The sequence below is a fragment of the Amblyomma americanum genome, chromosome 8 (genome assembly GCF_052857255.1).
Source record: "Amblyomma americanum isolate KBUSLIRL-KWMA chromosome 8, ASM5285725v1, whole genome shotgun sequence".
In the NCBI taxonomy this organism is placed as follows: domain Eukaryota; kingdom Metazoa; phylum Arthropoda; class Arachnida; order Ixodida; family Ixodidae; genus Amblyomma; species Amblyomma americanum.
The window spans coordinates 16003982-16029326 of record NC_135504.1 but is presented as its reverse complement, the minus strand read 5'-3'; the positions used below and the strand labels follow the sequence as shown (position 1 = coordinate 16029326).

Below are 25345 nucleotides of genomic sequence, written 5' to 3'. Positions count from 1 at the left end.
TTGAAACCGTGGAAAGCAAAGTGGAGTGCTTCTTTTTTTAAATATTTGGTTTTGGTCAATTGGAAATTTGTAGTGAAATTATTTTATGGGTGAAATATAATGTATTAGAAAGTAGAATAAAAATTAACCGCATGCACCGGTTACATGTGAATGTTTTGTTTTCTACTTTCTAATCACTTGTCTTTCAGCCATAAAATGATTACACTACTAATTTCCCACTGATCAACACCACACAAAAAAACATTCCCCTGTGCTTTCCTTGGTTTCAGTGACTGTTGGCCTTCTTCATATGGATACACCCCGTTATAACAAAGTTGAAAGGACCCGGCGATTACTTCGCTATAGTCGTAGTTTCCTTATAGCCTGTGTTGGCCGAGCTTCCGAGGGAATTGTCATTCCTTCGTTATATTCATTGTTTCGTTATAAACTGTTTCGTTATAACGAGGTTGGACTGCACGAGTATTACTTGTCACGCACAAGATCACGCAATGCCTGGCTTGTTTAGGTTTGCGTATAGTCTGGATGTTTCTGCGTTTTCGCGCTTTATGAACAGGTAGGGACTTTTGAACTGGTATGAATGGAGAGATGGCGGCCAGGGGAGTCTGGTCTACAATGTCTAGGAATCAGTGAAATAACCCAGTAAATTCACCGTCTGACCAATGGATGCCTGCGGATGTGTTTACGGACTTATGACTGTTTGAATGTTCAAACCAAGATGCGGAGGGGTGTTTCACTGACGCATCTCGATACAGTTTATTTGCTGCTGCACATGAAACACTGTAAATAAGACGGAGGCTACGCTGCTCCTTCTTTAGAGTCGTAGCTGCTATTCTTTCTCTACTCGAACTTAAGCTTACAGGAGAACACTCAGTTCTTTTTCTGCAAATGCCACGTGGGCTGTAATTACCTCATAAAGGTGACGGCTTTATACCCTAAGCCTGTCTGCGTATTAACGCGATAGCGTTAACGCTTCCATTGTGCAGAAAATCCGGTGTAGTCGCCGTTGTGAGCTAGAAGTCCCCGGATAGGCAACCTAGGTGGGCCATTTAGGTCACGTGACCGTGTGGCGTCATCACAACCTGCTTACCGGATAGTGAGCAAACTGACCACCGTGGCAGGTGGACGTTAAATTAATGATTGGTCGCGAGAGGTTGCTGGCGAATAGCAACCTGGGTCTCACAAGCCCCACAGGTGGCAGCAACTGCCATCGCAGTGCAGTGGTGCATCGCTCAACCGCTGCACCACTGCGCTAAGAGGGGTATGAGGAATTCCAGTGCTCTATGAAAGTATAGAGAATGACCAATTCTACATGCATGTTGAATTTCGATCGAGGTGAAATTCTAGTGGTCTGTGTGCATGCTGTGCGATGTTCGTCATTGTCATCATCATCAGCCTGACTACACCCACTGCAGGGCAAAGGCCTCTCCCTTGTCTCTCCAGTTAACCCTGTCCTTTGCCAGCTGCATCCACCTTTTGCCTGCGAACTTCCTAATCTCATCCACCCACCTAACTTTCTGCCGCCCCCTGCTACGCTTGCCTTCTCTTGCTCGTTAAAGAACCCCAGGTGGTCTAAATTTCCGGAGCCCTTCACTACGGCGTCCCTCATAGCCTTAGTCGGCTTGGGATGTTAAACCCCATAAACAATAAACCAATCCTGCATATATGGCATTAACCCATTAACGCTATCGCGTCGTAACCTTAAGGCGGAACCTAGCTAGGTGTCCCCTCCAATTATAAAATCTGCAATCCAAAACCGACTTGTTGCCCCGACAACTTTCGTTAGTGTTATCCGAAAACTTTTGGGTACGTGGCCACCATCCTTGATACGAAGCGTGGAGAAGTCCAAGTTTGACCGCCCTCAAGTGGCCAGTTCTGATTGACGCGCCATAAATCACTCGGAGAGACAGCAAAAAAAAAAACGAGGGTGGAGAGGTAAGCGGCGCGCAGTGTACTACGCGATGCAGAATCTTGCATGCGCCTTTCAACATGCGATCGACGTACAGGTGGGCGCCAAGCGAACCGTGTCGCACAAGAGCCGAGTCTTGTTCGACGAGCACCCGCGACAAGCCACGCGCCACTGAAACTGGGAGGTAGCGACCGCGATAGTCCCAGTGCGCTGCGCGTCTCTCGGCCGTGCCCCTGCCTTCCTGGATCGGTGGTTTTCCAAAGGGCTGCAGACCGGCAGCAAAGCGTGGCGGTGGTTCGAAGTCGGCATTCAAGGCCGCGTCCTTTAATTCGCTCGCTTCCAGGCCTTGCGTAGCGCCCCTGGCGGAAAGAAGAAAAAAAAGATGAACGCCAACAAAATGAAAAGGCGGGAAAAACGAGAATGAAGGAAGGAGAAAGCCAAAGAGTGAAGGAAAGCAAGGAAAAAGTAAGATACATTAGCAGGCAGTAGTAGTAGTAGAAAACATTTATTCCAAAAAGGCATTGTGTACTATTATGCACATTAAGCAATTGTCCCGTCTTTGATCTCCAAGTTAACTGGACCCCTGTCCTTCCCTCTTCCAATCTCTCAGACTACATACTATTACCACTCCTTTTCCCGTCAAAACTTTCCTGTATCCAGTAGTTAACCGCCTGTGTCTTGGCCACTCTCCCGTAGTGGGTATGTGCCAGCAACGTCTGAGACCTTCCTTCCTTCCTTCCTTCCTTCCTTCCTTCCTTCCTTCCTTCCTTCCTTCCTTCCTTCCTTCCTTCCTTCCTTCCTTCCTTCCTTCCTTCCTTCCTTCCTTCCTTTGTGGTGGAACATCTATGCGGAGGGAATGAAAGCTTTATAGAGAGGGATGAAGCGAATGGATGCTTGGCGAAGAACAGTTCTAGTCCATAGCGATGGGGGGGGGGGGGGAGGAGCAGAGGGATGCCGCACTTCTTTTTATCTCGATGAAAGCATGAATGCAGAAGCTTGCGAGGTCGTCCACTTAAATTCACTGGGACACCTAATTTCATTTTGTTGGCGATGCGATCGCATAAGCAGCTGTTGACACATTTGGCGTAAATGACGTCACCTCTGGGCTGGCGACGCAACTTCCAACCAATGGAAATGCTCCGTCTGGTGACGTCACTTCTCTCCAGCCAATGGGAATTCTCCGGTCGGGTGACGCCGCTTCCTTGTGGCTTAAGATCGAATTTATGACCGGCGACGGATTTTGTCCACATGGGGCTTCAGTTATATGTGACTATAGATTTTTCGTGAGGTGAATCAGATGACACACCTACACGCCTCCTGTTTTCATCATTTCTCACGTGGGGTTCTGTGGCGTTGATAAGCTGGGCGACGATGCCTGCCCCCAGATGTCGCGACAATCCCTCAATACTGAACTGAGTCAATCAGCGTGTTGATTTTTTTTTTTGTTAAAGCGTAGAGAGCGTGGGAAATTACGCCGGGAGCTTCGGTATATGCTTTTTGGCTCCCGCAGCAGCTTCCCGATGTCCCCCCGCATACCAGAAAGAGCATGACGACATGGTAAAGCGTGCCTGCCTATACATACAGATGGGGCAGCCAACCGCCAACTCTACATCCTGGCCTAATCTGTGTTTTTCGCTATTCCAAGCGTTTTGCCGGGTGCGGAAAGTTCCGCCTCTGATATGATTACGAACATATTTTTCCCCTATGAGGTGACATTTAGCAAAAAGAATAAACAACAACAAAACACAAGTCTGCCTCGACGATAGCGGACCGAAAAGAAAAAAAAAGGACAAAAATGTTGGCCTCGCAGACATCTTGCCTTCGCGTGTGCCGCGGTAGCTGACAGGCGTTTTGGCGGCGTCGTCGTCGGAGGAGGACTACGTTCTAAATTTTCTTTTTCTTCTCTTCTCCGTGCGTCTCTCGTTACGGCGGGATCCTCCGGCCTACAGCCGTGTGTAGGGTTACCTCCGCAAGTGTTTTTCCACGCTCGGGCTTCTTCAAGCGCGCCGAGGATAGGGTCGTCTTCATTTTCTTCGCCGCATCCCGCGGAAATGCATTGCTTTCCCTCCAACGCATCGTGTACACGCGAACACGTCTCAAAGAGAAAGTGAACGCTGTAAATAAAACTAGCACAGAAGAATGTCCGCGTGGCTCTTTCGGGACGGCGTGGTACGAGAAGCTAGTCCGAGTAAAACGCAAGCTGGATCTCTTTGGGACGTCCCAAAGTCGTTCCGAATGCTGAACATTTGCGTGACGTTCGTGTCGTCCGTATATAAGGGAAACTTTAGCATGGGCATCAACATATGAGATAAACTTCGAAAGCACAGGTTGCACGAGGTCATACAGTCTTTGTCAAAAGCATAGAGCCCGCCGAGCTTGCTTCTCTGTCGTGCATTGGAGTCCGTTTTGCATTGTCGCCGTTCTGAGCCATTCGAAGGTGATAACTTGAGTACCCATCCCTCCGAGGCTTACCACTTCCAGGGCTGATAGACAGACCCGCTACACGGCTCAGAGGCAGACATCTTGGACTGTTTATTTCTGACAAAGGCTGTGCATCTGTAATAGACGGGAGCTCACATAGAAGCTTATGTTGCTGTTGGGCCCTTGCAAATATTGTGCATATACCCACATGGGAGATAGGCCAAGAAATTTGTGCTCTGTAATAAGGGAGTAATTGCCCTATCATATTGTTGTAATCCTTACTGATCGCCATCATAGGAATGTTACGGTATTGACGTATAAACGCTTGGCATTCAGGAATAAGCTTCTTTGTTTACTTGGTGCTGAATGACGTCAGAGGCTCCTGAATGCGCATTGATTTGCGCACCCTCTGATAGCGGCCTCTGACGCCGCTCCGCTAACGCCCCACCCTCCATACCCCCTTTTCTACGAGGGCTAATTGCGATCCGTTTCCTAAGGTAGCGCTCTCATCGACTTCTCTGATGTTCTGTGCGTTGCCTTCGTGATCTTTTTCTCTCTCTCTTGTGTCCTGCGTTGGTTAACCGCAAACACTGCACAGACGCTTAAGTTGCTCATCCAGGAGTCGCCCGTTAATATATTTATTAACTTCCACATTTTTCCTTGAAGAGGTTACTGCAAGGGAGTATGTTACAGAATCGCGGGCGATGACAGGCGAACAAATAATGGTATGGAATACCAAGAACCGTTAAAATTCTTTCGATTAGGAGCCCTTGAGGTATTTATTTTTTATATAAAAAAGGATTTAATTCGCAGCTTGTTTAGTGTGGCGTGGCCTGGAATCTCCCGACCACCCATCATTCCGAACAACGTGAAAGAAAGCAGGGAACAGGATGTTTTCCTGCTAACATTAATTAATAATAATTGGTTTTGGGGGAAAGGAAATGGCGCAGTATCTGTCTCATATATCGGCGGACACCTGAACCGCGCCGTAAGGGAAGGGTTAAAGGAGGGAGTGAAAGAAGAAGGGAAGAAAGATGTGCCGTAGGGGAGGGATCCTGCTGCAGAAGTGCGCTTTCTTACATTGTCAACAGAACCTGCATGCCATAAATCCTATCTGCTTTTTTGGAATTCCTGATAAGAACTCATTACTTTTTACTTCACCCGGACCAAAAACTGCCGCTTTCTTTCGTGGTCTGGGACGTCAGCTCACAGTACCGAAGCATTCTGGTCTCTTAACAGAGCCGTCAATCGTTAACGCCTCGACTTAAAACCTAACATTACCCTAACCCTATTCTAAACTAACCCTCGCCAAGCCTATATGGTAAAGTGTGATGAAGTTATGCAGTTATTAGCCAATATAAAACCTAATCCAATACCCCCAGCCTGAGCTAACCATAACCATATATATTCGGTAAACTGCCATGAATTCACCAAGTTCATTATTAACCGTCGAGTGTGAACGCCTGTATTTAAAACCTAACTCATTCTTAAACTTAGTCTAACCCTGAACCTAACCTGATCGTAAGAAAATATAGGCTAAACTGTCCTGAACTCTGGCTGTTAATGGTTAATTGTTGAACACGAACTGCTGACTTCTCACTTTAAAGAACTAATCTGTCATAAACTCTCATAAGTTCATGTAGAAGATATAAGCCTCGGTGGTGTGAGCATTTTTCCGGGTCAGCTGAAAATAACTCTTATCCAGCTCCCGTTTTTTCTTCGTTTACTGTATCTTCTTCTTGAGCACCCTGTTCTTCCGAACTCATCTGGAAAACTTTGATCACCTATCCTTCCTTCAACCCAGCCATTTATGCAACGTATATGCTTGAAAGGACATGGGTGATCTTTATTGTTATCGAGGTGAGCACGAATTGTTATCCGAGTGAGCTGGGCAGTGTGGAGCCAAGAGCAGTTTGGTTTCGTTTAAATATGGGGGGGTGTTTAACGGAAATCAGGGGACGAACTGCAAAGCATGATCGAGGACTTCGGCAGGCAAATCAGAGGGGGGGGGGGGGGGGGTGTTTAACGGAAATCAGGGGACGAACTGCAAAGCATGATCGAGGACTTAGGCAGGCAAATCAGAACGGTGGAAAAGCAGAAAAAGAAATATAATGTAAAGTTCAACAGCCTCAGAGGGGAACAGCTGTTTACGGCAGGCAGCGAAGCGTTGGAATTGGTAAAGGGTGCGTTTATGGGTTTAACGGAGTTTAACGGCGCAAAGCGACTCAGGCTATCAGGGACGCCGTAGTGAAGGGCTCCGGAAATTTCGACCACTTGGGGTTCTTTAACGTGCACTGACATCGCACAGTACACGGGCCTCTAGAATTCCGCCTCCATCTAAATTCGACCGCCGCCGCCGCCGGAATCGAGCCCGCGTCTTTCGGGTCAGCAGCCGAGCGCCATAACCACTGAGCCACCGCGGTGGCGGAACCAAAAGTGGTGCCGCGGGAATTTCGCGAAAATTTCTGCACACCGAAAATTTTTGACCGCGAAAATTTCTGTACACGCATGCACGCACGCACGCGCGCGCACGCGCACATGCACATGCACGCACACGCGCACACACGAAAAAAAAATGCATGCTTCCCACTAAAAGCCTGGAAAATAATCATTGACTGTACGTTAACAGAGTTTTGCTTATATAGCACTGTTTCGACCTGCGTTTTCGTCCTGCACGCGGGTATGTGCAATGCACCTTCCGGTTTTCGCACGGCAAACAATGCGGAAATATTTACCAAGGTAGCCGTGTTTCCCGGACGCATTGCCCATGCATAGATAGTCATGCTGTGACTGAGTCACCGCGGCCGTTTCTTCCGCGCGGACATCCGCCTTTCGAAAACGGCCTCGTTGCAACTGCGTCCGTACCTGCAACTGCGTCCGTTCCTGGCCTCTGGCGAGACCCCGGCTTTCGCGTTGTGTCCTCGGACACGAAAGCGACTCGCCGAACGCCGGAGGAACGTCCGAGGTGGGTTGTTGCCCAGCAGTTTTGCCGCGACTGGTACGTGAACGGCGTTTTCCTCGTCGCAACTTCGGAAGTCTTCGTGGACAGCTTTCTGCGTGTGGCTATCAACCGGCCGTCCACGAGAAACGGCAAGAATACCCACGTGACCTCACGATGTCATCGGCACTGCCTTCGTCGTCAGGAATGAAAGCAGTAGTAGTAGGTAACTTTATATCCGAATAGGTGTGTAGGATTGCCTTCAGCCCATCCGCCTAGACGACGGCCTGGAGTCCTTGGACCCAAGCGCCGTTTTCGGCCAGTCGGACGATTCTCAGCCGAGTCTCATAGTGTGAGCTGCGCTTTAGAGTCTCCCAAAGATCCTCTGTCCTAGTTTCTTTGTCGTATATGTTTTAGGAAAGGTCCGTACAATGTGTAAGAGATCTGCCCTATACCCTGACATAGTCGACATCTATCTGAGACTTGTACCGGATACCACTGGCTAAGACTAACTGGGTTTGGATAAGTCGTAGTTTGTAATCGTCTCCAGATGTTTTCCTGATTCTTAATTCATTTCCTCTCTGCCGGCGGGTACACTGGTGAGCCGATAGTGCTGCCTGATCTCTCTGTAGCTGACTATAGCCTGTCTCTACTGAGGGTGTGCCGAGGGTTTGAGCCTGCCCGAAAAGTAAGACCGTGGGTTTTCTTCTTTCACTGCCTCCTTTATCCCTTCCCTTACGGCGCGGTTCAGGTGTCCGCCGATATGCGACACAGATAATGCCCCATTTCATTCACCCAAAAAACCAATTTTCCAGTTTTTAAGCAGCCCCGCCGCGGTGGCTCAGTGGTTAGGGCGCTCGACTACTGATCCGGAGTTCCCGGGTTCGAACCCGACCGCGGCGGCTGCGTTTTTATGGAGGAAAAACGCCAAGGCGCCCGTGTGCTGTGCGATGTCAGTGCACGTTAAAGATCCCCAGGTGGTCGAAATTATTCCGGAGCCCTCCACTACGGCACCTCTCTTCCTTTCTTCTTTCACTCCCTCCTTTACCCTTCCCTTACGGCGCGGTTCAGGTGTCCAACGATATATGAGACAGATACTGCGCCATTTCCTTTCCCCCCAAAAAACCAATTATTATTTTGGGCAAGCTCGCGAGAAAAAAATTCTTCCGAAGTGGGTTTAGAACCCACGCCGCCACAATTCAGTGCGACGTCACCATGGTCCCGCAAACGGAAGTGACTTCTTTCAACCGGAAGTCATCACTATCATAATCAGCCTGACTACGCGCCCACTGTAGGGCAAAGGCCTCTCCCATGTCTCCCCAATGAATCCAGTCCTTTGCAAGCTGCGGCCACCGTATCCTCGCAAACGTCGTACTCTCATCCGCCCACCTAAATTTCTGCCGCCCTACTCTTCCCTTCTTTTGGAATCCACTCCGTTACCCTACTCCGTTGCCCCGTAGGTGAGTACTGGTTAGATACAGCTGTTGTACACCTTTCTCTTGAGTGATATTGGTAAACTGCCATTCATGATCTGAGAGAAGCTGCCATATGCGCTCCACCCCATTCTTATTTATTTATTTATTTCCCTCTCATGATCCGGATCAGCTGTCACTACATGGTTTAAGTAGACTTTAACCACTTCCAACACCTCGCTACCTGTTGTGAACTGCTGTTCCCTTGCGGGACTGTTGAGCATTACTTTGGTTTTCTGAATGTTAATTTTAAGATCTACTGTTCTGCTCTGCCTGTATAACTCATTTACCATGTGTTGAAGTCCATCTCCTCACTGACTTAGCAAAGAAATGTCATCAGCGGATCGGAAATTACTTCCGCGCCTCTCCTTTGCTCATAAACGGTTTATTTGCATTACCGTAAACATGTAAACGTTTTCAACACGAACAGTTGACTCTGCAGAAGTGACCGCGTGCTGCATCGATTGGTCTGGATGGAAGCTGGAGCGTAGCTTTTGAATAAAGCAGAGATCGGTATCATGCGCTCATGCCTGATTGTCGGCGGGAGATTCGGAGATCAGCGACTTATTTGTTGTTGCTTAAGACCGTAGTCGGATACAGCTCAAGTCTGCAGTGAAGCCCCACCCCCATTCAGGACCTCCGAAGAGAGTTCTTCCAGGACAAAAAGTAGACCGGTGCTAAAGCTTTTCTTGCCACATAAACAAGAAGCTAATCACGAGCCAAAATTATAAGATCAAGAAGTTTTATTCCCCTCACTTTTTTGTTGCAGCCAAACATTAAAAAGCTGATTTTGCTCACTGCTGTAATCCGTATGCCGAGTTAATGCAGGACGCCGCAGTCGTGGACAGTGTTACCAAATATTGTTTTTGTTTTGTTTAAGTTGTACCCTACTATAGCCTTGAGACTATCCTACTATATATAGCCTTGAGACCCCTTTCGCAAAGCGTTTAACGATAACCGCCCAATATCGGCACACAGCATTAACCCCGGCTTCTGTCATTATACACGCTTCAGTAATTAGGGGTTGGGAATACGGACTTGGAACGGCAACTACCCGTAGACGGCATCTCAGGCTGTTCAGTGTGACTACGTGAATCCGAGCGTGCAGTCACTGAGGCCAGCGTAGGTTTGGCGTTATTTCCCCTATACATCTGTACGCGTTTCCGTTTGGTTGAATCAACAGCAGGAAGATGGCGCTGTTGTTTTCGTGTACGGATTTTTCTATCCGTTTTGTGTCACGCTGTTTATGTCACATGCTTACTTTCGCGACTCGAAATAACTAATGCGATCTGGAATTAAACCCGCATGTAAATTCCTGTTGAGGCGTATCCCAAGCAGCACAGGTAATCCATGATGATGATGAATTTTTATGGCGCAAGGGCAGCTTTGGCCAAAGAGCGCCATGACACAAGGTAGTTTTTCATTTGCACAAGCTGGGGTCAGAGACCCATTTACCAAGCATTAACAGGTAGTCGGCCCAATATAGGGAGTATATTGGCAAATGTTGGTCCAATAAAGGACCAATGTGACGCCATCACTGTCCAATATTGGGCCAATTAATGTGCTGGCTGCTTTCCGCAGAGCTATACAGCAACAATTTTCGCCTGACTACGTAGACCACGAATAAAGAGAGGTGGGGAAACGACGCAGCCAGTGTGAAGGCACGTGCACGACCGGAATGTCGCATAACTGCGCAGGTGTACGTGTACTGCACCGTGGTGGTTTAAACGCCGTAGCCCGGCTGATGTGGGCGACGATTACACCAGAGGAGAGAAGTGTACGTGACGGCGCGTGGGGTGGAGGCGTAAATTTGAGAAAAAAAGTTAGGGTAAACTAATCCGTGACTTTCGCAATTACACCAGGCTGTCTGGATAGCTTATAATAGGACCGAGCTAATCTGCATACACAGCTGGAGAACATCTATTTCAGGCAGTCGTGTGGTGATTTTCCTCACTCTATGGGATTCATCCTCCACTCTTAAAAAATTTCGTTCAGGCGGTCTGTTACCATTATCCAGAAAGTGTCTATGGATTGTCTGTTTAATTTTCTTTTGTGAAGGCAAGAGCAGTTATGCCATGACATACTGTGCATGTCCCCGCCATAGCCCGAGTATATATGTCGCATCTCCATTGAGCCGCGGCATGGAAAATATAGGAATTAGGGGAAATATACTGGGGTCTATATGGGAAATTTATTTGCCAGCACGCCTGTATGTAGCGATATAGGGTAAAAACGTAGCTGCCGCATCTCCATTGTGCCGCGGCAGTTCAGAATTCCCGCGTCCTAAGCTACGCGTGTAGCCTTTGTCGAAAGTAAGGAGCCCGAGTGTTTTGTTTTTTTTTTTTTGCAAGCCGCGTGGGACGGGCTCTTGTAGCACACACTAACTTCTAGGTTCCGAATGTGCATTAAAACTCCCATGGACGTCTCGCAGACGTTCAGGACATCTGAGAAACGTCCAAAGTAGTTCCAGTGCAGGGGCAGTGGCGAGGGATTCTCTACGCTTCAAGGAATTGGAAGATTGGTCATGCATGGGCAGGAATGAAACCCCTTGTGAAGTGCATACCTTTGCCATACGGTGTGCATACATGTGTGTGTGTGTGTGTGTGTGTGTGTGTGTGTGTGTGTGTGTGTGTGTGTGTGTGTGTGTGTGTGTGTGTGTGTGTGTGTGTGTGTGTGTGTGTGTGTGTGTGTGTGTGTGTGTGTGTGTGTGTGTGTGTGTGTGTGTGTGTGTGTGTGTGTGTGTGTGTGTGTGTGTAAATACAATCTAAAAGCTCCCTCTGCATGTAAGTACTGCGATTTTTTCTATCATGGTTATTTGCACCATTAGGTACGTATACGGTTGAACTTCGTTGTAACGAAGTCGAAGAGACCCGGTGATTAGTTTACTATAGCCGTAGCTTCGTTGTATCCCGTGCTGACCGAACTTCCAAGGGGAATGGTCATTCCATCGTTATATCCGTTATTTCGTTATAAACCGTTTCGTTATAACGAGGTTCGACTGTATATGCTGGACCGCAGACTTACGAGTCTTTCGTTCGGGACAGGTTCCGAATGGCATTCGGCCGTGTTTCCGGACCGAAAGTGACCTCAGTGCAAAACGTACATTGCACTTCAGAAAGCAGTGCACGGAGAGGTGTTTTGCAGGAAGATACTAAATTATAGTTCGCTCCGCGCTGTCGCTGGCATATGGGCAGTTAACGGGAGCCCCATCGGCATAAAGTGGATTGATGACTTGTATTATTTACGACGGCGAAGTATAGATTCGTTTCAAAATCGCTCCGGAAACATTTCCAGCATTTTGAAGAGTCTGGGAGTCGTAAAATCGCGGCACTTTTTTTCTCCTGGATCCTCGTTTTTTTTTTTTTCGCTTACGCCTCGCACTCAAATGCGTGGCCGTCAGGGATGCATTCCTGTCGCTGACCCGCTTTTTATTGCTATTTCCCGTTATCTGGTCCGTTATCTGGCGCGACTGAATACTCCGCGATTCGGAAGGGGTTAGACAGTCTGCGTGGCGATTAATTCAGCCTGTGTTGTACCTTGGAGGTCGAAAGCTTCTGGAAACAAACCGTGAGAAAAAGAAAAAGGTAATGAATATCGAGAACGAAGTCGTGAAGGGCTCTACACTTGGCCTAATTGTTTGCAACACTGTTCGTACTGAAACTAATTAAGAATGCTTTGTCCACTATTATAGGGGACAGCTGGTTTCTTTGCGGACCGTGGCGTGTGTATCGCGAAGGCGCAACAAATCCGCCGCGGTGGCGCTGAGGTTACCGCGCTCGGCTGCGGAACACGTGAACGCTGGATCAAATCTCGGCCGTGGCAGCCGCGGTACGATGGAGGCAAAATGCAAAAGGCGCCCGTGTGCTGTGCGATGTCAGTGCATGGTAAAGAACCCCAGGAGGGTGAAATTAATCCGAATGCTCTCTAACACGGCGACTCTATCTTTCTTATTTGTGTCGTTCCCTCCTTATTTCCTCCCCTCTAGGCGTGGTTCGGGTGTCCACTGAGTGTGAGACAGGTATAGCGCCTTTTTTCTCTCCGTAACGGATTATTATTCCCGACTTTCTCGCTGCAGTTGACTAGATCAGAATTTTCAGAGCTGTGGCCGACCTTCGGAAAAACCGCTCCGATCACCTCAGCTTACCTAAGGGTAACCCTTTTTATTATTTTAACGAATTGGCATTGTTACCCTCACTTTCTCGAAATCTGTCCTGGTTTTGTGCGACGCCGCCACCCTGCAGGAGGGCTACGACTACTACGTACCAACCTTGGCTCTCCACCCATCTTCTTCCTAAAGAATCCTCACCCACAACCAAACCACCCTTCAGAAGCTTCGCCCATCTTCACCAATCAGAAGGCGTCTACCCACTATCCCGCTCACATCTGCCTTCCTTCCACCTTCAGCATCTAAGAGCTGCCACCCACAACCATCCAATCCACCTCTGCCCTCCAGAAGACCCTACCCACCAGTGCCACCCCTCTCCAGGCGCGTCCACCCGAGAGAAATCCGCGCACCACTGGAGCGAAAAAGTTCCGGCGAAATACAATTATCACACGCAACGGGAAGGCTATCATTGTAGCAGCTAAATGTGCAGCTAGCATACTGCTAAGGCATATTTGTAGCGTCACATCGTATGATCGCTGGTGCTTTTTTTTTTACAGCGTCGGCTGCTTAAAGGCTTGTGCAGGAGTCGCTTACATCATGCGACCGCATCAGTGACGTCATTGTTGGCCCATCCGTTACATGACTTATTGCCATGTGGCCTATTAATTGCCAGTGGGTCGTGTAACTTACTAAACCACTAATCACATATATGACTAAACCAGAACTTGGTACACTCTACCAACTATATGCGACTGAGCAGTTTTAGCTGACCGATTTTACAGTCCGCTCCACTTACGCTGACCCCCTCAGGATAAGCGGAGGAGAGAGAGAGAGAGAGAGAGAGAGAGAGAGAGAGATAAAACATTTATTATTTCATTGAAGTGTTCTACGAGTCAGGTAGGCGGACTCCTCAGTTCAGGACTCCGGTGGCTTGGACTTGTGGCGCCGCCTGGTGGTGAAAAATAGAACCGCTTTGACAAATGCAATGAAAATTTGTCTGCAGCTCATATCTGTTTGTTGTTGTCCCCCCGTGTGTACTCGAATTTTTGGGCACCTTGAACGACTTCAGGTAGTGGTCGAATTTAGTCCGTAGGTGTGCGGCGTGTGTCAAACCTCACACTTTTGTATTGGCTGAAAAAAACAGGAAATATTAAACGATTAATTTGCCAATTCTCTGTACCCTCTATACAAAAATACGCCTATAATGGAGTAACAAAGGGAGTAAGGGAGTACCGCACACTGCGCTAGAGGACAGCTTAATCCGTTATTACTCCTTTCTGTTTAGAGCACGCAACAGCGGAGCCCTAATTTCCCCTGTATATAATCCCCTTACCCCCCCCCCCCCCCCCTTGCTTGATCTTTGCTTGAAGCGCTGTTTTGTATTAATAAAATATAAAATGTTTACTGTATGCAATTAGTGAGCAGTCTGTACACGCCTCGAACACGCCACGACGGTTGCGGGCCCCCGTCAGCTGCTGTCGCTCCAACAGCCCACGAAAGAACAAAAGCCGTCGTCCTTTCCCCCTCTCTCCCGACACCCTTTCTCACCTCCCCACTGTGCGAAGAAAACAAAATTGAGCACCTGCTCTAATGAGCTGACGACAGAAGCCAGTCGGAGCACTTCTTGCCATACTGACGAAGGGGGAAGCGTAGAATTCTTGAGTGATGTTCACGGTCGACCCTGTCGTTTCGTCTTGTAGCCGAAAACTTTTTGTTCTGTTTTTTTTTGTAGTGGTTTTTTTCTTGTTCCGTTTTCCTCGTAGGTAGCGGTAGGGGAGCGGATTCGCGGAACCTTGCGGGCGGTTCTGCTTCGATGTTTACCCCTTTTTGCGCTGACAACTTCGCATCATTATGGAAGTGGCTTACGTAAGGCGCATTCCCGGCGAACAGCAGTCTGCTCTGAGTTTAAAAAGTGACACAGCTATAGGCTTTATTTTAAACTCTTGCTGCATGACGTTTGACAGGTAGGCGTTGCATCAGGGGCTTTCGTTGGAAAGAGAACAAAAGGATAAAGAAACCTTGTAGAGTACCGGAAGAGCGAATTGGCAAAGAAAAAAGCAGGCTTAATTCATAGCCACGAAGCGCCACCCACGAGACCATGGGGCAACGTGTCGGGACCCATAAATTCCTCTCCACCAATAAAGTTTCTCTCTCTCTCGTCTGCTTGCCTGGCGAACGCAGACGACGACCGTGAAAAGGGGCAGGAGGCGTGTGAAGCGAACCTGAGAAGGGCGCACGTGGCAGACGACGAGAAGTCGGGCAGGGTCAATGATTGGTTCGTCCTCAGACGCGTCACCTTGAGCACGTGACCTTCCCCGACCAATCAGCGGCATGCGGGCACGAAGAAACGCGTTTGGCAAGGCTGCCGCGTGTGCCGCACGGCTGACCTCAATTAACGCAAGCATTGCTTGTTCGTCAAGATTCTTTTACTTGTTTTCCTTGGTAATCAATGGAGGAGAAAGGACAGCTGTGAAGCTGATCAGGGACACCCTCAGAGAGTCTTCAGAAAGCTTTTGGGCTGCAACACGCTTATTCTTAAGAAGTTGTAGAGTAAAATTAGTTACTGTTCCTGCAAATCATTTCTATAGTAGGATACAACCTCAAAAAAACAGCAATTGTTAAAACTGGGCCATGGTCCGCAGCTTACTGTATCACTCCGCTAGGCAGTCACAAAAGTAAACAAAATCAAATTTTTAATATTTGGCTTTATTAAACAAGCCAGGTATCAAAATTCTAGAGCTCAACTTTTTTCTCGTGATTAGCGTCTTGTTTAGGTGACAAGAGAAGTTTTAACAACGGACTACATTTTTGTCATGGAGGAATTCTGTTCAACAGTCCTGAATGTGGGCGGAGCTTCACTGCAGACTTAAGCTGTCGGCGCTCACCAAACTCAGGAGTCAGGACGACAGCATCAGAGTGAAAACTTGTGCTGGAAGAGTCCCTTGTCGTTCGCTCCTGAGTTTGGCGCCCAACGTTGGGGAGCTGAAATCGAGTCGGATTTCGTAGTTTCCAATATAGTCGATGGACCTATGCTTCAAAGTAACTCCAGCAGTCAGTTCTTCATGCAACGCTGCTGGACTTATTCTTAGCTTGTCCTAAGTCTTTGTCTGACGTTAGCCTTTTATTTCTCTTTCTTTGATTCAGTTTCTAGCGTTAATCTTTAGCGCTCTCAATCATGCACGGCCAAGTCCTGGATTCTGGGACATCAGTTTTAATTGTGAAGGAAGTGTGATATATTGTAAGGTACTGTTGTGGCAATATTGAAGGGCATGGTCTGTTCATCCGGTGCGTTTTTCCATTGCTCGCGTCGAGTAGTTAGGACTGCCACTGAAAACCAATGGGGAACGTTTTTGACGATAGCAAAAACGCCAATAACAAGAAGGTGAAAGCCCTCCAAGCGGAGATCTGCGGATATATTGATTTTTATTGTGGAATTTCGCGTTGTATGCAAAACTTGTGGTAATAAATGTTGAAAATGCGCTTGTCTGGTATTTCTGGGTATGGTAGCGTCTTATCTGCTACAATGGAATCTCATGTAGTTCGAACTTCCAGTTTATTCGCACTGATGATTTGGTCCCGTCAACGCCACATGCATAGAGGACCTTCATTCGAACCCCACATAGTGAACACGAGTCTCCATTGTCCATTAAGTTCGTCCGATTTACCGACCTTAAATATCGTACTTGTTCTGAAGGCGAAATAAAAAAAATCCGTTTCTCAAGAGCGCGGAATGGCAAACATGTAGGAGGGTCGTGAGTCGAATGCCCGAAACGAGCGATTTTGAGTTCCGAAAGGCAAGAGTAAAATGTAACCTTATGGGCGCTGAAGCACCGTTTTCTGTCCATTCTTGCTTATCCTTCGTCGGTCGCCAACCTCCATGGTTTTTGTTCCGTCAGGACGTATGGCTCGTTTAACGGCACCGAAACAAAGTCCCAAGCAAAACTGGCCGACAACCGACCATCGGCCGGTGCTCGGCTTATGGCGGGATGCCGATTGAATCGGCTCATCGAGCTTGGCAAGTGCACGGGCCGACGTGAGGAGCCGGGCGCGTCGGCATCAACCCGGTCACCGACTCCGGACCGGCCATTTAGGCCTACCAGACGCCAAGAGAACCACTGCTGATCGGCACGAGAGGCCGGCTGTGCGTTGGGCCTTTCCGTCTGGCCGAGTGCTCCCATATCTCGAATTTATGTTTTTTATAGGAGGGAGCTTGTTGGCGAGCGCGCATTTGTGACGGCTGTTTTATTTCCAACTGCTTGCAATGCCTCCTACATCCGCTTCTGTGTCTTAGTGGCTATGGCGTTCACCTGGTCAGCCCAAGTTTGCGGGTTGAATGTCGACTGCATTTCGATTGAAGAGAGTTACAAAAATGTCCGTGTGCTGTGCGATGTCCATCTGGTTGGAACTGAACCGGAGCCGCCCGCCAGAATGGCTGTCATAGCCCATGTGCAGTTGAGTCCCGAATACCTTGCCATACCGTACCATACCACCATACCATCATCATTACAGCCTAGATGCAGTACACTGAAGGACAAAGGCCTCTCTCAATAATCTCCATTGCCATTCCTGTGTGTCCACATGAACTTCATCTCCCCACAGCTTTCTTGCTGACGCCCTTTGGCACATTTGTCTTCTCTTAGAATCCTGTCCTTTATCGTAAGAGACCAACCGTTACCTGAAGTCTCCGCATTATACGTGCCCTTCCCAAGTCAATGTACTCTGCTCTCTCACTGTCTGTTGAGAATACTCCTTTCATTTCCCCTCATGCCATACCATAATACCATACCATACCACCACTACCATCATCAGCCTAGCTGCAATACACTGAAGGACAAAGGCCTCTCTCAATAATCTCCATCGCCATTCCTGTGTATCCACATAAACTCCATCTCCGCCCGGCTGTCTTTCTGGCGCCCTTTGCACATTTGTCTTCTCTTAGAATCCTGTCCTTTATCGTAAGAGACCAACCGTTGCCTGAAGTCTCCGCATTATATGTACCCTTCCCAGGTCAATGTACTCTGCTCTCTCACTGTCTGTTGAGGATACTCCTTTCATTTTCCCTCCGTGCCACACCATAATATCATACCGTACCATAGAGTACCGTACCATATCCCTGGCTTGTGCGTAGGCCAGTGCACGAAACGGTTCACTGCGCACATGCGAAGTCACTTTCGACGCGACAGATATCACGCTTCCCGTCAAAGCTTTCCTTCACTTTCGGCCCCGCCGTCTCGAGTCTTCATCGAGTAAGCGTTGACCGCGAAAGTCATTAGGGACCTTGCCTCCGGAGAGAAACGCGAGATGGAAGTCGGCGGATAGCGATACAGGAGCACGTACACGGCAAGGTTACGTGCGGCTGCCGGCCCACTTCCGCCGCGGGGAAAGCCGGCGCACATTTCAACGCGCCTCGCGAGATCAGCCGCACCACGGGTATCGCAGCCAAGGCAGCCTTCCCGAACGCACAATAAAGCAATCCGAAACTGCATCGAACGCCGTTGCCGACTGCAGTGACTCCCCCCCTCCCTTTTGTGGCCGCCTAACCGAAGCGGAGTGGTGCGGTGTCCTTGCACTTTCGGCCGGATCCGGTCCGGTGCGGTTCCAACCGGAACCGGCGTGCATTGCGCTGCGACGCGATCGAGGCGGACCTCCAATGACCCCGTTGCAGGGAACGGGCGGTGGTGGTGGTGGTGTTGGAGGGCGACCTCAAAATACGCGGTCTTGGTGTGTATACACATAGGCAGGCTCGCACGCTAGATTCGAGGGCTGCCCTTTCCCAAAGGATTAAAGTTCGTGGCAAAAGAGAAAACAGAAAAAAAAAAGTTGCCGTATAATGTGGGTGTATGCGTCATCGGAGAGGCCACACCGTATACTGCAGCGCTTGTTTGAGTTCGGGAGTGCGCACCTTGCTGTCGCTTCGATGAGGAGCGTGTGACGCCCTTAGCAGGTACGTCGGAGGATTGGACTGTACTTAGGCGATTTTCAGGAGGGGTTTCATGTTGTTTTGCGGCGATGGCTGTCGACGGATCTTCGGTGTAGACGACGTCAGCGACGTTAGATGTAATTAGAAACTTGCGGCCCACTTTGGAATCTATCGAGTACTGCGCAGATAATAATAATAATAATTAATAATTGGTTTTGGGGGAAAGGAAATGGCGCAGTATCTGTCTCATATATCGTTGGACACCTGAACCGCGCCGCAAAGGAAGGGATAAAGGAGGGAGTGAAAGAAGAAAGGAAGGAAGAGGTGCCGTAGTGGAGGGCTCCGGAATAATTTCGACCACCTGGGGATCTTTAACGTGCACTGACATCGCACAGCACACGGGCGCCTTGGCGTTTTTCCTCCATAAAAACGCAGCCGCCGCGGTCGGGTTCGAACCCGGGAACTCCGGATCAGTAGTCGAGCGCCCTAACCACTGAGCCACCGCGGTGGGGCAATGCGCCACCGCGGTGGCTCAGTGGTTAGGGCGCTCGACTATGAATTGAGTTTCTGCTCTTTTTTTTTTCACTGTTATTTACCACTGTGGCGATGGCGAAATATAACAGTAGAAAGCTGACCAACTTGAAAAGCCTTGGCCTAGTTGGTTTTAAACTCCCGAGCTAGATTCCTATGTAGGTTGGTAAAAAAAAATTATGCAGTGACTTAGAAGTTAGGCCCATGCGTAAATGGTTCATTGGTCAAAATCCGGCATTGTGATTGGTCGAAACATGGGAGGTTACCTGAGCGCTCTCGCGCCACTTGCGGAATTATGATGAACTGCTCGAAACACTAAAAAAGAAAACTTGCAGCACTTGCAGCGCCCCGCCGCGGTGGCTCAGTGGTTAGGGCGCTCGACTACTGATCCGGAGTTCCCGGGTTCGAACCCGACCGCGGCGGCTGCGTTTTTATGGAGGAAAAACGCTAAGGCGCCCGTGTGCTGTGCGATGTCAGTGCACGTTAAAGATCCCCAGGTGGTCGAAATTATTCCGAAGCCCTCCACTACGGCACCTGTTCTTCCTTTCTTCTTTCACTCCCTCCTTTATCCCTTCCCTTACGGTGCGGTTCAGGTGTCCAACGATATATGAGACAGATACTGCGCCATTTCCTTTCCCCCAAAACCAATTATTATTATTATTATTATTATTATTATTATTATTATTATTATTATTATTATTATTATTATTATTATTATTATTATTATTATTATTATTATTGCAGCGCTTTGCCGGTTTGGCGGCGCTACCATCCGGTGACCACCAGAAACTTCCGCGGGGTTTTACCGTGGCTTTCGATTCGCAGTTAGAAACTGGTATGGTCAAAGAACTCTGTATGATGCGGGAAACAGTTTATAATGCAGGGCAAGTGCGTATAATATGACACTATACGGCACGTACATATACACTGTAGTTTGCGTATGTCGATCCTGTCTTGCGCCCTGGACAGCGTGAAAAAGACAGTGGCGAATTTCGAAGCTCGATCGTCCACTTGCTACTCAGAAATGAATGCTGTCAAAAAGATATCGCTAACTACTAACGGCTGGATTTCCTTTTGTCTGTTTGCTTTGCAGATAGCTCTTGCTCGTATACAGCGAGAAACACAGACCAACCGGAGTCTTGGAAGCGGAACCAGAGCTCACGAACCCTAACACGTCCGCGCGGTGCCATCGGATCACACAGTGGAGCTTTGTGCTCTTTCTCGGCATGGCATGATCGTGGAAGGTTCCCCGCTAGCCAGCTGACCACGGAGATTGAAGATTTTTGAAAAGAAAGGTTTGTACAATCACACAACTCACGTACCAACACTACACAGCTGTGTGTTTATGTCCGTACGGTTAGGCAGGGCGCTGTTGTTTTAGTTTCCTTTTATCTTGCCCACTCTAGCCAATGTCTATCCGGTTTCCTCTTTTTCTATGGAGGAAAAACGCTAAGGCGCCCGTGTGCTGTGCGATGTCAGTGCACGTTAAAGATCCCCAGGTGGTCGAAATTATTCCGGAGCCCTCCACTACGGCACCTCTTTCTTCCTTTCTTTCACTCCCTCCTTTATCCCTTCCCTTACGGCGCGGTTCAGGTGTCCAACGATATATGAGACAGATACTGCGCCATTTCCTTTCCCCCAAAAAACCAATGATTATGTCAGATCTCATTTTACCCTTCCTTTCCTGAACCCAGGAGATTCTCGTGATACGTCTTTGTGCATAGACAGCTGTTATCAGGTAGAAGAAAAACTTACTCGATTTCCCGCAACGTTGTTCTTGTTCAGACTTGTGAATAATAATAATTGGTTTTGGGGGAAAGGAAATGGCGCAGTGTCTGTCTCATATATCGTTGGACACCTGAACCACGCCGTAAGGGAAGGGATAAAGGAGGGAGTGAAAGAAGAAAGGAAGAGAGAGGTGCCGTAGTGGAGGGCTCCGGAATAATTTCGACCACCTGGGGATCTTTAACGTGCACTGACATCGCACAGCACACGGGCGCCTTAGCGTTTTTCCTTAATAAAAACGCAGCGGTCGGGTTCGAACCCGGGAACTCCGGATCAGTGCTGCTTTCGTTTCCTGCAGGCGTTGGAAACCTTAACATGACACTAAACGCCGTAGATCGATGTAGTTACACGACAGCTCGTCTACTAATTTTCTTCGAAGCTGTACTGCTTTGCTGCAGCCGTTTAGCAAAGACAAAAAATGATAGACGATCAGTGCGTTTGATGTGGTAGAGTATGCGTTAGCATTAGTGTGCCGGCTGGACTGAGCAGCCGCCGCCGCTGAGCGGGTGGCGCGATCCAGTTCGTCAGCCACCGCGCCACTCTCCTCTCCCCCTCCCAACGCCTCATACGTTCTCTTCGTTTTCCTTCTCCCACTTTCCATTGCCGTCTCCTTAAAGTGGAAAGGGAAATTTCCCCCTCTCCGCTTTTCAATTTGCTAACCAAAGCTTTAGACAGGCGGGCACGCTTTTCCAACATGGAGGCTGTAAAGCTAACGCATTTGAAAGTGACAACGGTAGCTATACAAACAAGCCGTTGGGAAAAGCACCTTAGAACCCCTTCCACAAGGCGTCATATGTGAAACTTCAGTTCCTTCCTCAGCCATATAGCCTGAAAGCTAAATTTCATTCGCAGTACCTCGCAAAAGTACGCAAAAGAACAAAAATAATGGCACTGAGTTCTCTCACTGTTTTACTCTCTTTGAGGGGTGGATACATTAACTCCTAAAAAGCAACTCGAAAAGAAGATCTTAAATCTTCATTTTAACACCTTTTTTCAGTTAAAAAAGGGTTGAAAGGGCAACAAAAGTAATTCCCCTTCACCCGGTCGTCGTTTTACTCTCTTGGAAAGGTGTATACTCCTAGAAAGTGCCTCCCAGCCCGGTGTAAAATCCTAACTGGTCAAAATGGTTTAAGGATTTCCCCCAGTTGGGTTCTAGCTAGAGCCAATTGGAGTCAACCAGAAATTGTGCCTGAGGGCGCTCGACTACTGATCCGGAGTTCCCGGGTTCGAACCCGACCGCGGCGGCGGCGTTTTTACGGAGGCAAAACGCTAAGGCGCCCGTGTGCTGTGCGATGTCAGTGCACGTTAAAGATCCCCAGGTGGTCGAAATTATTCCGGAGCCTACCACCATGGCACCTCATTCTTCCTTTCTTCTTTGACTCCCTTTTTTATCCCTTCCCTTACGGCGCGGTTCAGGTGTCCAACGATATACGAGACAGATACTGCGCCATTTACTTTCCCCAAAAGACCAATTATTATGATTAGTTTGGCCGATTAGGGTGTTCGCCTGCGACAAGAAAATGTGCTGCACTTTGCACCGTACGTGTACAGGTGTATCGCGTACAGGTGTATTTGGAAGCCAGGGAAAAGTTGTAGCTGGGCACCATTCTCCGTTTCCGTCTGCAGGCCAGCGAGGGTACCAGGGACGACGACGAACCCGGCCAGGACGGCCGCGTCCAGGGAAGCGGGTGGCGCGGGCCGTGCGAGCGGCGGCGGCGGCTGCCGGCGGCCATGAAGTTCGTCGAGATGGAGAACGGCCAAGCGTGGCAGCAACTCATCTCCAGGGGCCACGGTGTACACGCGTCCTCAGGGGGCGGCGGCATCGCTGGCGACTCCGACTACGAGACGCCCAGCAACCAGGCAAGTTGATTTCGCGACTGTTTGGTGCGTGGTGTCTGCTTGAACCCAGGTGGCACCGAACATTTGAACAGTGTTATAAAAATGTTACATAAGTTGCAGTAATGCTACCTGTTCCAATTTAATGTTGCATTGGTGTTAAAAATTGACATACAACGTTGTGTGTTGTATGGAAAACGCTATTTTAACGCTCTAAACAAATACAGTCTTCGAAACGTTACTGTAATGTTAGAGGCTTAACTATAGAACAACATTACAAGTATATTTCGAGCACTGATTTCCAGAAGTTCTCGCACTGTTTTTATTGTAAAGATGTTTTTCAACAAGCAGTAATTTGCAACCACATCTCTTAGATAGTACTCGCCATAGATTGCATGCACAGACCCATTATTTTGTCAGAAAACTTTGTTTATTACCCATTGGCCACTATCATTCATGGGACATCCCTCAGTAATGGGTACATAAGCTTGACTCCATGATATCTGTTTGGAAGGGAGTCAATATGATAAGTTGCATGTTGTGCTGTGTAGTGGAACGGAACTGTCGCCCTCATTGCTGGTTCCTTCAAAGCATTGGAAGTTGTGTGCCAGCACAACTGGGAGGCCTGCATGGTTGTGTATGGCTGCTTCACCATTTTAGAGAATGTTACATATATGTTGTTTACATGTTTCATTACTGTTTGAGGAAGGTTATTCTAATATTTATACGTAACATTAATAACGTTATAAAATAGGACATTAAGTGCATTCAAATAACATTTGACCATAACAAAAATGGAACATTGTCGTAATGTTTCGGTGCTACCTGGATAGTAAGGCTGTGCTCCGCTGGCTCCACCTATAGATGCTCTTGGTATGGCAGCGAGTTTGTTGGGTAGAGTATTTCAGAAATACTGATATAACGGTCAGTCCAAAATATACCAGGTGTTTCAGGTATGCTATTCACTAATTTTTAAAAAAAGGATTTTTGAGTTTCGAAAAGTCATTGCCCTGTGTGCTGTAGCTCGACAAAATTTAGCTATTTCGACTAGTTGCGTGCACTGGAGGGGTTGCTTTGCCTGCATGTTTTTTGGAAGAGCATGTATTTCTGGCACAATGTAGCCAAAATTAGTTTAGCCATAGTGGCAAGGGTAATCGCGTTTTCGAAATTCTAGAAGCTGATATAGATATATTACTAACTCCTGGCTACAAATCTCTAATTGCAATCAGGGACCGATTGGCAATACTGTTAGTATTCGGTTACTCAGTTTACTAGTTAACGTGTGACCTGTTTTTTGATGTCCGCCAATACTGGTATCACTATACTGCAAACAATTCTCTTTACCTCAGAAGCCTTTTTTTAAAAATTCGTGATCAGCTTTTCTGAAAGATTTGGTATGTACTGGTTTTCTGAGCCAAATGTCAGTTTGTTGTATACCTGTGTAATTAACTCTGCCTGGAGGAATTTTTTCTTTGATTTATAGGAGCCTTGCTTAATTATACGAATAAAGAGATCATCACTTATCAGCATCCAGCAAATTGCAGCAGCCAAATGCTAATGGATGCGAATGAGTAATCACTCGTTGATTTCAAATCTTACTCCACCCTTGGGTATCCACCAGACACATCATACTTGTTTACTTGTATGTTATATTCTGTATTCCATATGTCTTACTAGAGGTTGTGGGGACAGGATCACAGTGTACTTTAAATAAATAGGTTATAAATATCTCGACATTAAGAAGGCTATGTTTGAGTGTTTCAAGTTTTGAGAAGCAAAGCATTAGTAGGTTGATTAGACACAAGCTTGCCAGGAGTCAGCCATGTAGTTACAGCGGTTGCGGAGTTTCAGAAGATTTTGGTGTTATAGTTGTGAGATGTGAAGCAGTTAAATAAGTGTGTGTAAATTGGACAACTGGAAAGAATAACAATTGTGGAGATTTGAGTTTTATCAGGAGGCTGAAAGATATTTTGTAGTGTAAATAAAGATGACTAAGGACGTACAGTGAAACGGCTGCACTAAGAGTATCAAAGAATAGATTGGCAGAGGTTCTTCGACTGAGGTCCTTCACCACCCTGCTGTTTTAAGTTGTTGTGCGTCACACTGAATGGGAAAAGTGTAGCGTTAGTATGCATGGCTACTTAATTGAGGGGATCATGAAAAGCAGCATGCACATTTGCTCCATCCTGTCAAGAAAAGGACCGGATAAGCCTGTTCACTTACATGGGGCACTTCATAACAAAAATAAATCCACTTTGAGTCAAGTTGTTACGTTTACATGACAACTTATAAACTACATGTGCACCCTCAAGACATGTAACATTGTAATCATCTTGCAATTTCAGGTACAAGATTTTTTTTTTTTTCAGTATACTGTGCTTGGGTGTAGCAAAGCTTGCATTGAAGCATGCAGACTTTGGGGTACGTGATC

General features: G+C 47.8%; 1 protein-coding gene across 3 annotated transcripts in view; it reads left to right on the top strand.

Annotated features, from left to right (window-relative positions):
- The window catches only part of LOC144100967 (ATP-sensitive inward rectifier potassium channel 12-like), a 138459-nt gene that overhangs the window by 102195 nt on the left and 10919 nt on the right, over positions 1–25345 (top strand). For all 3 annotated transcript variants that reach the window (XM_077633909.1, XM_077633911.1, XM_077633910.1), the window contains 2 exons: positions 20387–20588; positions 22705–22938. In XM_077633909.1, coding sequence (XP_077490035.1) covers positions 22810–22938 — 129 coding nt within the window. In that variant the 5' untranslated portion in view covers positions 20387–20588; positions 22705–22809. The remainder of the gene's footprint in view (positions 1–20386; positions 20589–22704; positions 22939–25345) is intronic.